Source organism: Ochlerotatus camptorhynchus, unplaced genomic scaffold (genome assembly GCF_037179485.1).
Source record: "Ochlerotatus camptorhynchus isolate MF236.1 unplaced genomic scaffold, CSIRO-AGI_Acam_v1.1 ptg000007l, whole genome shotgun sequence".
Lineage (NCBI taxonomy): Eukaryota > Metazoa > Arthropoda > Insecta > Diptera > Culicidae > Ochlerotatus > Ochlerotatus camptorhynchus.
This window is the reverse complement of record NW_027040499.1, coordinates 496535-511879: the sequence shown is the minus strand read 5'-3', so window position 1 is coordinate 511879 and position 15345 is coordinate 496535. Positions and strand designations below refer to the sequence as shown.

Below are 15345 nucleotides of genomic sequence, written 5' to 3'. Positions count from 1 at the left end.
ATACGCTATCTCTAATATTTTTCGAGTTATTAATTTATTCCACCTAATTTTGCTTCCTGAACCACAGTGCATTGTTACCAAATCCAAAACCGTAGGATATGTTTAATTTATACTCCATGTACACCGAGCCGAAGAATGTAAGCTTTGCTTACAATTATGAGGGATTCATCATCGCAGGATGTTAGTGGAGACCGCATGAACCGAGGATGCAATGTACCTAACTGCGATCCATTACAAGAAAATGGAGAAAGAAAAATGTGAAGTTTATTAGTGAGTGAAATTAACCATGTCGAAAACAAGAAAAAGTGTTGCCGGCTGGACTCGAACCACGAACGTTGCGATTATCAGACCTTTGCTTTCTCCACTGTTTTCTCCATGCTTCGAAATATCGATAGGCTAGAAGCGAATAATGTATAAACCGGGAATTTTTTGACTGCTTAAAAAGCTCTAAATTTTAGTATACGCATCAAAATCTCTGAAAATTTGACTAAGGGTGAATCAAATATTCAAAATTTATTGGTATGTTTTTTTGAGATGAGAGCCTGTACCATTTTTACATTAGTATAATTGTGTGACAAGTACAATCATACTCTATGTCCAAGGAAGTCGAGAAATTATTCAACTCGAAAAATTCTTAGACCAGATCGGGAAATGAATCCAGCCACTTCCATCATGGTATTTCTTTACAGCTGAGCCTTTACCGACTGAGCTTAGGGGTGCTCCAATTGTTTAAGTTAACACTTCCTGATCAGTCACGATCAACGTACATAAATGAAATTTAAGTCCTTCATATCTCTCCCGATGCTCAAACGAAGTGCACTGGACCTGTCCCAAAGACTTCTGAACTGATTTATCTGAAAACACCAACATTTCCAGGGTGTCTACTAGACTGATGCAAATTTTGAAATTTTCGCTCCACAGTGCTTAAACGGTTCCAAATTGGGTCCTGTTTAGCCTCCCTTCTTTAGTAAGAAACTGACTTGGCACAATCCATTTCAAGTTTATATGGGAATTACTATGGGAAAACTAATGTTTTGTTCATATTTATCTAACAATTCACCTCATCACTATGCTTTTAAAAATGATAACAGTAATTGTAGAAATTTTTCGAAGCTACAACTTTGTTGAAAACCAGTTTTCAATCAAATGTGAGGAACAAAAGTTATTAATGATTCATGTAACTGATGTCTTATGATTATGCTCATTCAACTGTTCAGCAGGCAACATTGTTGTTTCTGGTGCGAAGAATAGAGCACACATATCATGGCTACTATGTCACACTGCAGAATACAGTGTTGCCCACATAGCAGCTGCTTGATCATGCTATAAGATTATCAATCCCTTAAACAATTAATAACAATTTAATTTGACATTTGGCTTAAAAACGATATTGGGCAAAGTTGTAGTTTAGAAAATTTCCCGTAAGAATAGTTATTGAAGTTTTCGAAAAAGCAATATGGAAAATGGGTTGAAGACAATGAACAAAAAGTTTGGTTTTCCCATAGTAATTTCCATATAAACTTCGAATAGTTTGTGCCAAATGAGTTTAAATTTTGGGAGGGTAATCAGGACCTGATTTGAAACCGTTTGAGCACTGTGGAGCGAAAATTTCAAATTTTGCATCAGTCTAGTGTCTACCCTCGAATCATACTAGGCTCTCTCTCTCTTAAATGTGTAAGATATGCAATGGGAGAATATGTATGCAGAAATCGTAACGTTCTGAACATTAAACATGACTTCTATAGTTATTGGGGCATTGAGTTACAGTCTAAAATCTTTTTAGGTTGTATTTTTTATCGCTGGTCGTATAAAGTTTGCCATCATATAAACTGAATATTTCGTATGATAATATGTACAACACAATCATTCAAACTTGCTTCATTTTCAGTAACGACCTATTTCCTGGGGATGTTCACTCTATGCAGAATCCTTTCTCATTCAACAAACCAAACAATCAACATTCAAACCAAGCTACCATTCGTGGTGCTCGACGTAGATAGGAAAAGTCTCTGGACGAACAACAACCCAATGATAGCGGCCATCAATCTCGGTAGCACCGTGTTTGTGGTAGACGGGGCCGTCGCTTTGACATTTCTTAACAACTACATACCACTGCACGACGAGGCCATGTTTCGAAAACCTGAAAAATTTGTCATCATATCCATTGAAACTGGCTCCGAGGCTAGAATAACCGATATTCTAAAGGACATCCAAAATCACCCGGCGATTCAGGAGATCGCCAATTTGCTCCTAATCGTTCCAGATGGCAGGACTTTCGAACTTTTGACTCACCGATACGTTGGCAATCCTCCGGAGGCATTGGAGCTTCTACATTTGGATACATATTACCCGGGGAACCGATCATTTTTGGAAGGAAATTCGCTGTTCCCGAACAAACTTACCGACCTGATGGGAAAGACCTACCGATTGGCATCGTTTTATTTGCTACCGTGGGTAATGACACGCCAGACCGACGATGGAATTGTGCAATATCAGAATCAGTCGTACACGATCGATGGTTTGGATGGATATCTGTTGGTATTGTTCTGTCAGCGCTTGAACTGTACCTGGGAGCTGCTGATAGGTAAGTTCTAAAATGCTAATTCTGCTCGATGCCCTTATCTAGCCAATGCTTTTCCATAGACCAATACTGGCAGTACGGGCAAGTTTTCCAAAACCGCACTGGAAATGGGATGGTTGGAGCGCTGGTTGAACGTAAAGCCGACTTCGCTTTGGCCGCCGTTGGAGCGTGGCATCAACTGTTCCACTACTTTAGTTTCTCGATCCCCATTCAATGGATCGGAATTACCTGCTTGCAGCCGAGACCGACGTATGAAAATAGCAAAATGGGAAGGCACTTTCCTACATATTGGATTTTTTTTCTCCGATTCCAGGTTGATTGAGTACTGGAGAATTATTTTCATGATGTTTTCAAAAACCGTCTGGGCTTTGACGATTATCACGTTCATTGTGATATCCCTTCTGGATAACTACATGCCCACGAAGATTGGTTCTTGGTCACCAAATAGGAGAGGCCTTTCTTGGAGTGTCCTCAATGTCCTTTGCGTCTTTCTGCTGTTACCGTCAACGATGCGTCGAAGTCGAGCTTCTGAAGTCATGATCTCGGTAGCACTTTTGGCCTTCACTTTAATCGTTGCCTATGTCTACATTGGTAAGATCCACAGCATTTTGGCCATTCCTGTGTATGAACCACCGGTCGATACCATCGTCGATTTTGCCGAGAGTGGTCTCCGCTGGAATGCTCCACATGAAGTGTGGATGTACCTTATCGCTGAAAGCGAAAATGTAAGCTTGGAGTCGACTTTGATACTATACAGGAATATTATCATCCCAACCCTGATTCCAGCCTCACATCAAACAGATCCTGACCAAGTTCAACGTTGCTCCGATTCCGGCCTTAAAAACCATTGCGAACCTTGGAGTCGAACCGATCGTCATGGCAAAGTTGCACTTCGGTCATTCCATGGTAGGCGAATGGTTCACGGCAGAAAATATCGAAAACTACCGGCTCATGTCGGATTTTCTCTACTACGAATACGACACGGGTTACGCGACGAAAACTTGGCCTCTACTGGGGGAATTCGATCACCTGTCGATGTGGTATCGGGATGGTTGCCTTTCGCGGTTCGTCGAACAGATGGACGTCTTTCGGTACATGAACCAACCGGTGCAGATATCGATCGAACACTCGAGGGATCGGCCTCCGAACAAGCTGAAGGAGATGGAGGTGGACGAGATCGAGGGAGGGCTGTTGTTGCTCGGCATCGGTTATGGAGCAGCCCTTGTCGCCTTCGTTGTCGAGATGTTAGTGAAAGCGGCCAAGAGGAAGAAGCTCGTGCGGCGGTTCGCTGGTAGATGGAAGCAACGAGCAGTTGGGAGACGATGGAGTTTAGAATGAGTCGGGTGGGATTTGCAATTAGTAGAGGAAAATCTTTCAAGGTTTTTTTTTTTTTAATCAGAGCTCATATTTAAGTTCTACAACTAAATGTTTAACCGTTTCAAATAATAGCCATGTTGCAGATAACTGTCTCTATCTCAATTCTAAATCATAAGCTTACGCATAAAGGATGAGTATTTAACGCGAAGCTTAGGGGCCGTTCATAATCCACATAGACTTTCTAGGGGGTAGCAAAATGTCCACGCTAGTCTACGAGGTAGGAGGGGCGGTATTTTACAAAGTCTACTAGCTTATTTTTTTATTTTCCAAAAAATGTATTTATCATAAACTACAAAAAAAAATCACTGCAGATTGGGTAAAGGCGTACACTTTCCTAGAGCTGGTTCACCCCAGAGACTTAATAAATAAATACCGGAGCAATGATTGGCCTTCATAATTTTTGCTACACGCAAACGTCTCGTATTTAGAATGAACCTCTTCATTCCTTTTGAAGATATGTCTTATTATTGAAATCATTTTAATTTCTGCGAAGAAGTGTTTCTGATCTTCAAAATAATACTGAATAAACCTTTTAATTTTTCAACACTTTGAAAGACATCCAGAGTACTGAATTGAAATTATATTGAAAATCTTTGGATATTAGCTAGGTTCTATAAAACATATTCGAAAGTTCCTGTACTTCTGCAAAGTTTCTTGAATTAAATTCTATGAACTCAAATAAAGCTCCCTGAACTTCTTCCCAATCAATTTAACTTTTCCCTTTTCCTATATACGATTTGTTAATAGCTTACACAAACTACAACTAAATTGTTAACAAGGTTGCTGAAATTTAAATATTTCCTATGGCTCATTGACTGTTCCTGGAGATTTGACCAAGATGCAACAAATTATGATGAATTTCTACAATATTCCCAATTACAAAACATACTGAATTTCACAAAATTCTTCAAACCATCCCGAGGTTTGTAAAGTGCCCTGAACTTCTACATAATTCCTTGCTCTTCAAAGGTGTTTTGCGAAGTTTCTAGATTTTCTATTTAATTCGCCCAATTTGTACAAAAAGTGCTGAATTCAGTTTATTTTCTGTTCCCTAAATTTGTATAAAAAGTTTGAAATCCCAATTAACATTCTAAATAAAAAAAATTAAAAAGTGCTTAAGACAAAAGAAGGTCCTGGATTTTTTTAAATGTTTTCTACAATAAACAAAATTTCATTAACTTCAGTGAAATTTTCAAAAAAATCGAAACTCTTCTATTAGATTTGAAGCATTTCAACGATTTCACTTGAACATCGTTAAAGCTACTGACGTTCAAAAAAACTCAATGAAGGTAGTGAAAAATGCCAATTCTTTAACGAGCTTCCCCAAATTTCTAAAAAAAAATCTATAACGTTTGAAGAAGTGTTGCCAAATAATTTGCATTTCCAAGAAATTCCCTGAAGCTTAACGAGTTCATTGGATTTTTCTGAAGTTCACAGAGATTTTAAAATAATAGTTGAACTCTTTCTACGTAGTTCCTGAAATTCTAAATTTTTTTAAAAGGTGTTATGAAATTTCTGAAGATTTTTAAGGTTTCATGAAGTTCATGAATGAAGATCACATTTCCTTTTGTTTTGACAAGTTATAACATTACGAAGGTAGCATGCAACTTACCTTTACCCTCAGGGGCTGCCTACTTTGTCGATTGAGAGGTTACGTCTGCGTCGTCGCAGGCGTCGGGGCACTTGCGGCAGGGATGCTCGTAGGAATCCTGTGAGCAATCGTGGTTAATATTTTTTTAGGCGCACTTTTCGGACATAGGTTAAAAATTTCATCCACTCGCGTACAAAAGGTTTTCCACAAAAGAGACCCCATCAAGCGATCGAGCGCCTATTTATCTTCTCCCTGGCTCGCAATGGGAGGACTGAACTTCCTTCCCACACACTTTTTCCAACCCTTGAGAAGGGGTGGTAGTTGTCTACTCGTGCAGTTTTCGTAGCGGACGGCGCTCAAATAGGCGAGTTTATTTTAAATATTATTACAATTTCTAGTTCTAGCTCCTATCTTTCAAACTATTACAATAATGGGTATATTTTAATTTAATGGGACATGCTCTAATGTTACAAAGTTGTCCAACAATCTACGAGTTTTCATTAATTTGTAAGAAGGTCCCTGAACTTCTGTAAAACTCAGTTTAAAAAATCTTAAAGGGCGGACATTGGGATACTTCATTTTGAAAAAAGGATAAATTTTTCAGCGTTCGATTTATAACCCCAAAATATGAGCCTGTGCAAAAAGTGGTAAAGATTGATTATGGTTTAAAGTTTAGAGGCGCTAATGGATTAAAGGTTGTATGGAGATTGTCTTGAATTAAATAGACCTGTGCGCCGCCGCGCCACGCCGCCGCCGCCGACGATTTTCATACGCCGCCGCTGCCGATGAAATTGAGCCGGCGCGCCGCCACAGTAAAATCTTTCACGCTGCCGAATAAATTTATGTAACGCCGATGAAAAATCCGCAGCACCTTTTCGGTAAAATGAATGTTGAATTTGTTGAAATTAGAACTTGTGTGTGATGCAGCGATTGCCATATAGTTTTTTGACGTTTGTTCGCACTTTCTCGATCTAGCACTCAGGAATGAATCATTCGGATCGGATTTAAATAAAGGTGAATAAGTGCCTATTATTAACAACACGTTGATATTTGACCTCTTATAGGTTCAAGTTGTGCGGGATTATACGTATATTCAAAATACATCATCTTCAAATACATAAACAAAAAGTTATATGACAACAATGCGTGTACATTCAAATATGTATCATAGTAGTACAAGTAATACAAGTAATCATTTACTTACCTTACCAATCAGGCTAAGGCCTTGTTGTCCTCTGCTGTCCGAAGAAGTCGTCTCCACTCTACTCGATCCATGGCCACAGTTCGCCAGCCTCGTAGTCTGCGAAGGGTCCGCAGATCACCTTCTACTTGGTCGATCCACCTTGCCCGCTGCGCGCCTCTTCTTCTTGTTCCTGTTGGGTCGCTTTCTAGAACCATTGTCACTGGGTCGTCGTGCGGCATTCTTATGACGTGCCCAGCCCACCGTAGTCGCCCAATTTTTGCAATGTGGACGATGGATGGTTCTCCCAGCAGCTGGTGCAATTCGTGGTTCATTCGCCTCCTCCACATTCCGTCATCCATCTGCACTCCACCGTAGATGGTACGCAACACCTTCCGTTCGAAAACACCAAGAGTGCGTTGGTCCTCCACGAGCATAGTCCAGGTCTCGTGGCCGTAAAGGACCACCGGTCTAATCAGCGTCTTGTAGACAGTCAACTTCGTGCGGCGGCGAATTTTATTCGACCGGAGCGTCCTCCGGAGTCCAAAGTAGGCACGATTCCCTGCCATAATGCGTCTTTGAATTTCTCTGCTGGTATCATTTTCGGCGGTCACCAGTGAGCCCAAATACACGAACTCATCGACCACCTCGATTTCGTCACCGTCAATCTGAACTCGGGGTGGGAGGCTAACATTGTCTTCCCTAGAACCTCTTGCTTTCATGTATTTTGTCTTTGATGCGTTGATGGCAAGTCCAATCCGTCTAGCTTCAGCCTTCAGTCTGATGTACGTTTCCGCCATCATATCAAAGTTCCGTGCCATAATGTCAATGTCATCGGCGAAACCAAGGAGCTGGATGGACTTCCTGAATATCGTGCCACTCGTGTCTATCCCAGCTCTTCTGATCACACCTTCTAACGCGATGTTGAACAGCAGACACGAAAGTCCATCACCCTGCCGTAACCCCCTTCGAGATTCAAAGGGACTCGAGAGTGTCCCCGATACTCGAACAACGCACATCACTCTATCATAATCATTTATCGCTATCATATTAAAATCGTGTAATGCTCAATAAGGCCGGAACAAATCTCAATTTTTTTCTGGTCTAGAGTTTTCCGAAGTGAACCGACACATTTTTAGCTTAAATTTTCGAAACAGCGTCCAACCTTTTCTGAAGTGGTTCAATACCTTTTTTGGGGAGTCCAAACTATGCTATTGAGTGATTGAATTATATTTAATGTTAGTCGGAGCTTTCCTGAAGTGATTTTATTAACTTTTAACGTAGATTCTGCTCCCCTAGATCCCTTCCTCGTTCTTGTGAGAATCACATCCTTTGAAAATTAGGCTAAGATTTCAATGTATGGACCTTTGTGTGTTCGTGGTATGGTAGATTTTTTTAAGCATGCACAATTGTTGAGAAAAGTGGGTACTTGTTTTTATATAAATTTGGGTTTCTTGATCAGCCAAGTTGGATTTTGGCTCCGTCCTTTGAAAAACACGCCTGTATTTTATAGAATAGTCCTGTGTGAGTTCATACACACTTAGATTTTTTTGCCGAGATGGGCACCACCGAACAGCTCGGCATTTTATTTTGCTGGAAATTCAGCAAAAAATATGTTTGTTAGCTGAGATCTCGGCAAAATTCCCGTTTGTTAGCTGAATCTCGGCAAGTTTTTCACTGAGATCCAGCAAAATAAAATGCCGAGCTGCTCGGTGGTGCCCATCTCGGCGAAAAAATCTAAGTGTGTACGTGATGGTAGATTTTTTTTGAAGCCAGGTTGGATTTCTGTTCTATTGTAGAAGTTTGTGCTTGGATTTTATAGAACGGAACCTGCTGTATCCGTCCGTGAAAGACCAACCTGGTTAATATTCACAAAAGTAGGTATTTTCATAGAAAATTGATTTTTATGTTATGCCGAACTGAATTTAGGCTCCAATCTTCGAAAAATAGGCTTATTTTTATGGAATAGAACTTGCTGAATCCAAATGTGACGATAGAATTTCTCAATTTTTTGAGAAAACCATGTTTAAATTCCCAAAAGTAATTGAATTTTGGCTCCGATATTTGAAAAATAGACTTCGATTTTGTAGAATGGACCTGGATCCATACGTCAGGGTTGAATTTTTTAATTTTAATGGTTTGAATTCACAAAAATACATATTTTGATGGAAGTTTAAGTTTACTGTTCAACCAAGCTGAATTTTGGCTCCGTCCTTTGAAAAATGGGCTTAGATTTTATAGACTGGACCTTGTTGAATTCATACGTGATATTACATTGAAGCATGCAATTTTTTTTTAGAAAAATAGGTTTGAATTCTCAAAAGTACGTATTTTCATAGAAATTTGTGTTTCTTGTTCAGCCAAGTTGAATTTCGGCTCCTTCCTTTAAAAATAGTCGTGGATTTTTATAGAATTGCTGAATCCATACGTATTTTCATAGAAATTTAGTTTTAAGGTTCTGCCAAATTGCATTTCGGTTCATATCTTTGAAAAATAAGCTTGAATTTTATTGAACGGACCTTGCTGAATCCATACGTGAAGGTTGAATTGGGTTTGTAATTCGAAAACTATATAACGTACTTTTCTTATACTTAATAAAAGGGTTGTAAAACTTTGCCATATGACTCCACCCCCTGCAATCTTAACAAGTCCTTGACATACTTTTCTATACAAATTCCACATGCACGGCCAATGAGAACGACTCAAAATTGAGTAAAAGTCACTCATATTTGAGTTCGGGTTACACAAATTCGCGGAAACGTAGATCACTCATAGAGTGAATAAATTTTCCGACGATTTTCCAAGGAAAACATCTCGAATATGACGAAAAATGATTTTGTTTTTAGTCTGTCTACTAGTTCACTTCTAACTTGTATACATTTTTTTTTAAATTTTCCTCATATTCGAGAAAATTTCCCGACAAATTATTGGAAAATTTACTCAAACTATGAGTGACCTACGTTTTAACGTGTTTGAGTAATCTGAACTAATTGGTTGTCCATGTGCGATTGGTTTGGAAGTTTTTTTTTCTAAATCATTAAACATAAACTCACGCCAACTCACGCCGCCACGCCGCCGCTACCGAAAGCAAACGGCGTGACGCCGCCACGCCGCCGCCGCCGGCAGAAAATAACATCACGCCGCCGCCGAAAATATTTCGATCGGCGCACAGGTCTAGAATTACAATCATCAACCGACTATCGCTGACAGAACGTTTTGTCACGCAGTGAGAGGTAGAGCTATGGCAAACAACAATCACCAGTAATGGTCGCTGCTCACAGGCTAAACGCTACACTCGCTGCTGATCATGAAAAGCACAACGAAAACAATGAAGACTTCTGCAGTGATGAGAAAGAGCGAAACGACAGAAGAAAAGTTTGTCTCGGCAGGCACGACTGTGTGAGTTACAAACAAAGCAGGCAACACTAAACGGAAGCTGTTGGGCTCACTCACCAACACACTCATATAAGCAAGCAAAGCAACAACTGTTTCAAAACGAGAGTGAGACAGATGAGTGTAGTGATTGTCGGGAATGACCAGATCGGTGATGGATCACAACAGAAGACGACATTCACCAGTTGCTTTTTACTTCTTTCGTCAACTTGATGGATGATCATGGAGAGAGCTTCAATGAGCACATTGATAGGAATGTACAAAGCGTTACTATCATCAGCTGACTGACGATCGTGATTGTGATATGTTGCAACTCTGATTACAATGGGAAATAATTGAGTCTCACTTACATTGTTCTAACTTTGGCTGTAGTTGTGCAAATGATGAACAAAGTTTATATTTGGTTGTCATGACAATGATTGACAAGCCTGTTATTTTTGTGATTAAATTGAGAGGATATTAAGTCAGTACTAGAGAGGGTCTAGTATAATAGAGGAGCGAATTAAAACCAGAATGGCGTGGCATACCATGCATAGGTGCTTTCTAGCAACACTGCTAATGCAATGAAGATAGGCGCTGTTCGATTGACTCTGGCTATGGCAGTTTGTTTGGCTCAAAACCAGCCAGTCCGCTCCTCTCTTATACTAGACCCTCTCTAGTCAGTACTAAAGGGAACGGAACAAAGTGCCTCAAAGTGTAGTGAACGACCATTTTCTGTTCCTGGTGTTCGTTCTGGTAACTGAGTTTGTCCAAAATCGATTTTGGCTTGGTTTTAAATAACCATTTGTCCTTCAGGACCTTTTTGTTCCGCGTATAGATCCTCACGATCGGTACGTTTCGACCAAGTCAGTCTCGACTGTCAAGGACCTTCCACTCTCCGACTTGAGCTCGCTAGAAAGAAGAGCATTCTCGGACTCGGAAGTCCCAATCGATAAGGAGAAAGACACTTCTTGGCTCGATCAAGGTGGCCTTGTCGCGGTCAGCCGATATTCACCAACGAAGGGAGACGCCGTTGACCAGAAAAGGCTACTTCGGAAGCTGCACAGGGATCGCTACATTCCCTTGTTGCGAACCGTCATCGCAGCGCGCAAACCCAAGTCTCAGATCCGCCATTGTCGTGACCACAGCTCCAGTCACCAGGCTAGTCGCAGCAGCAGAAACCCATAGAACACACCCCAAAATAGCCCAAATAAAACCTCAAAATCCACACAGTTCGAAAAAGTAGTGTAAATTTCTGTTCAATATGATGCACATAAATGGAGCGTCACATATCATATACGTTTACATTAAATATCATGTAAAGTTCTGACACATTTCATGCAATGTAGCAAATATTGTATTCAAAAGCCCATCTTTGTAAATGTTTGTAAACAACATTGTTTGCAAGTTGCTCGGTTGCGTGAAATGAAATACAAGTCTACGTGAATGAATGTTTACATCACAATTAAAATTCAGAATTTTTATCTGTGCACACCATAATTACTTTCACACCCACACTTTAGCTTTCAATTCATTTCACCATCGCTAAAGAAATCCCACACACTTCTGCACACTTTGTTCCGCGTAGCCCCTCGGAATTACCCACTAGCATGTCGGCACTGTGAAACAGTTCAGGGGTCTCATGCTACTGAGCTAGTTTCCCAGAAGTCTTGGTTGAGCCACTAGGGTGAATTTCGTCTAGTCTCAAGGTGTAGTGGTAAGCGTGATTGCCTCTCTCCACAAAGGGCTTCTGTTCAACGAAAAAACTCGCAACGGCTTCCTCTATCCTGACATGGATCACTCTGCCCAAGCAACAATTTTTGTTTTATTTAAGTTTTATAGCAGTTGATATAACCAAATTATAAAACCTTCACTGACGACCACATTGCTTTAACAATCTCCTGAGAACCGCAATACAGCTATGTCATGGCCAATTGGCCCAGTTTTAATGCAGTAATTAAAACTTGATATGCGAACTACTTTAGGAGCATAGGATTTATGTCAGTTTTATCACACTCTAGATGTGATTGTTAAAAATGAAAACATAAAACCTCCTCCAGGTCAGAAAGTTTTAACAGCCTTCTAATGACTACCATAAAACTATATTACAACCGCATAAATCGCTCCTGAAGAAGTTGATAAAACATGATACGCAAAACATTTTGACAACTTTGAAGGTTTTAAGTTGGGGTTTTTGGATAATAGTTAATATTGGGAAATATTTTATTGTGGTTTTATTCTTTCGATGTTTGATGTGAAATCATGATCCTTGTCAGTTGGTAATAATGGCTGATATTATTGTACATTGAAAATAAGACGACTTTATTATAATTTTAAACCAATCTGTATATGCTTCACAGCATGCCGTGCAATATTTATGGTGATTATTATACCAAATAGGAGCATAAATTTAGTGCGCCATATGAATACTAAAATATAGGGATATTTTTAATTTGTCTGCATTAGCACCATGCATTAAAGAGTCATTCAAAGATTATCTATTTAGTACAAAACTGTTACTACTGTTGAGCAATAACCAGTCACATATTATTTAATTATACATAGATGTATGAAAGTGTTTTATTGCCTATCAATTAAAGCGTAATTATTCATACTGTGTGAAATTTGTTCATACGGCGACATTTTTTTTCGTTATAACTTGCTACTCCTTAAAAATACCTCAATATAACATATTCTCCTAGATTGGAATTCTATAGCATAACATAAACCTAATGGTTGTATCTTAGCATTTCGTAGTCCAAATTGAGAGCGTTAAGTTATATTTAAGCTATATAACTAGCTTGCTGGTTTTATTCGGTACAGCGAATCAAAACAAAACAAAAACCATGACCACCTGTCAAAAAATCAACATTCCAAGCGATCCTCCTATTTTCGCTTGTAATCAAGATGTAAGAAATGCTTATTGGATCCACTAAAAGCTTTTTCAATACAAGGTTTATAGCCGTGATGTCAATACTGGCCATCTCCAAACGGATTTAGTGAAACTGTCGGCGTTGCTTTAAGAAGGGCTCGTGGATCTTTCGGAAGTGTATCGGAAAACCGCTTGTTCAATATTTTTAAGAGCTCCTTCACCGCACTGTGCCTTATGTAGGGATCGTATAACTGTAGTTCCTCCAGGAGTTTCATATTGTCGATCGTCTCATCTTCATCGTGTTCAGAAGCACTGAAGGGGTTTTCATTTCATATATCTGAATAGATTTGTTTTTTATAATGACAAAAAATTTCAGAGTATTTTTTGTTGTAGCAGTATATTTCTTATCTGTGAATCTTAGGCCTCTGATAAAGATGATAGTTGTAATGAAGCTTTAATGAAGGTCTAAGACTGCTTCAAGTTTTATATCGGTCATAAAAAGTGTACCATAAAACATAATTGTATGTTTTGTTTTGGTTTTATTCTTCAGTTATAAGTAGTGATGCAGAACCACCTTACAGCTACCGTTAAAACTATGAAGTCTGAGTTTTAATTTAGTAGTCATAAAACAGTTTTATAGACGACTTGACGGCCTGATTTTATGACAATCACACAAAACCGTAATACAACCACAGGCTGAAAGGGATGCTATGATAAAACAATGATAAAATAAGAATAAATCTTCCAAGCATTTAGATTGTTACTTGGGATGTCATCCATTCCTACGCTTCGCTCCTTCTGGACAATTACAGCTCAGCCACTCTTTCTCAAATCAACCATGTTATTAACCAGAACAACCGCAGTTTGGATCTTTGTTTTGTAAGCGCCGAGCGAATTTCGTCGACTGAAATCCAGAAAGAGAGCCGCTCTTAGGAAGTTCACCAAGCACCGCACACTATCCCTTCAACGTCACTATGTCAGGATCAATCACGCATACAAACGAGTTGCGAAGCAGTTTTGGAAGTTTGTCAACGAACAACGTCATGAAGCTGGTCTGCCGTCGTCTATGACACATAATGGTAACGTGGCCTCATCTACGCAAGATATCTGTCAGCTGTTCTCTGAAAAATTTGCTAGTGTATTCACGGACGAGAGACTGAGTGACGACCATGCCCGACTGGCTGCCAGTTACGTACCACTCTCTGGCCAAACCATGAGCAGAATTGACATCAATCCCGAGATGTTTTTCAGGGCTTCCTCGAAACTCAAGTCGTCGTACAATCCGGGTCCTGACGGAATTCCATCGGCGTTCCTCAAAACGCACTTGGACAGTTTGATGTCTCCACTGCTGCCCGTTTTTTAAAGGTCTGTGGACGTCGGAGTTTTCCCATCCTGTTGGAAGCTAGAGCACATGTTTCCAGTACATAAAAAAGGCAACTACCGTGGCATTACATCGCTTAGCGCTGTTGCTAAATTGTTCGAACTCGTTGCTATGGAACCGTTACTCGCTCACTGTAAGCCGTATATTAGTATCGACCAGCATGGTTTCATGGCTGGTCGCTCCTCTGTCACTAACTTGCTGTGCCTTACTTCCTACATCTCTAACAGTATGTCGGATCGTGCTCAGACGGATGTCATTTGTACTGACTTATCTGCTGCCTTCGATAAATTGAATCACCGCATATCAATCGCTAAACTGGACAGGCTTGGTATCTACAGCTGCCTCTTGCAATGGTTTCAGTCGTACCTTACCGATCGCTATCTTACTGTTGCCATTGGTGATCACCAGTCCCGTACGTTTGCTGCCACATCCGGCATACCCCAGGGTAGTCACCTGGGACCGCTGATTTTCCTGATTTATTTCAACGACGTGAATCTGGTAATTGAGGGACCACGATTATCTTACGCAGATGACCTACCTCCGAATGCACTCAATTGAAGACTGTTGCTTCCTTCAACGTCAGCTGAATGCTTTTGCTGATTGGTGTATTCTGAATCGTATGGAAGTTAACCCGTCCAAATGCTCGGTTATCTCTTTTTCGCGCAAGTAAGAGACTATTATGTTCAAGTATGTTTTTTTTAGGCACTGAAATTGAGCGCGTCAGCCAAATTAAGGACCTAGGCGTGATTCTGGATACAAAACTCTCTTTCAAGCAGCACATCTCGCACGCCGTCGACAAAGCTTCCAGAATTCTAGGGTTTATCTTCAGGATTGCCAAAGACTTCACGGATATCTACTGCCTTAAATCGTTGTAAATACTGCTCCTTGTCTCGCTCCATATTAGAATACTGCTCGGTTGTCTGGACTCCTCACTACAACAACGGTGTCGAAAGAGTTGAGTCTGTTCAGTGACGGTTCCTGAGATATGCGC

General features: G+C 40.1%; 1 protein-coding gene across 1 annotated transcript in view; it reads left to right on the top strand.

Moving 5' to 3' along the window:
* The window catches only part of LOC135697028 (uncharacterized), a 34618-nt gene extending 23329 nt beyond the window's left edge, over positions 1–11289 (top strand). Inside the window, exons 2-6 of the mRNA XM_065216602.1 lie at positions 1889–2584; positions 2644–2830; positions 2895–3306; positions 3368–3872; positions 10940–11289. Of these exons, the coding sequence (XP_065072674.1) occupies positions 1889–2584; positions 2644–2830; positions 2895–3306; positions 3368–3872; positions 10940–11289 (2150 nt within the window). The remainder of the gene's footprint in view (positions 1–1888; positions 2585–2643; positions 2831–2894; positions 3307–3367; positions 3873–10939) is intronic.
* Positions 11290–15345: the final 4056 nt, after the last annotated feature.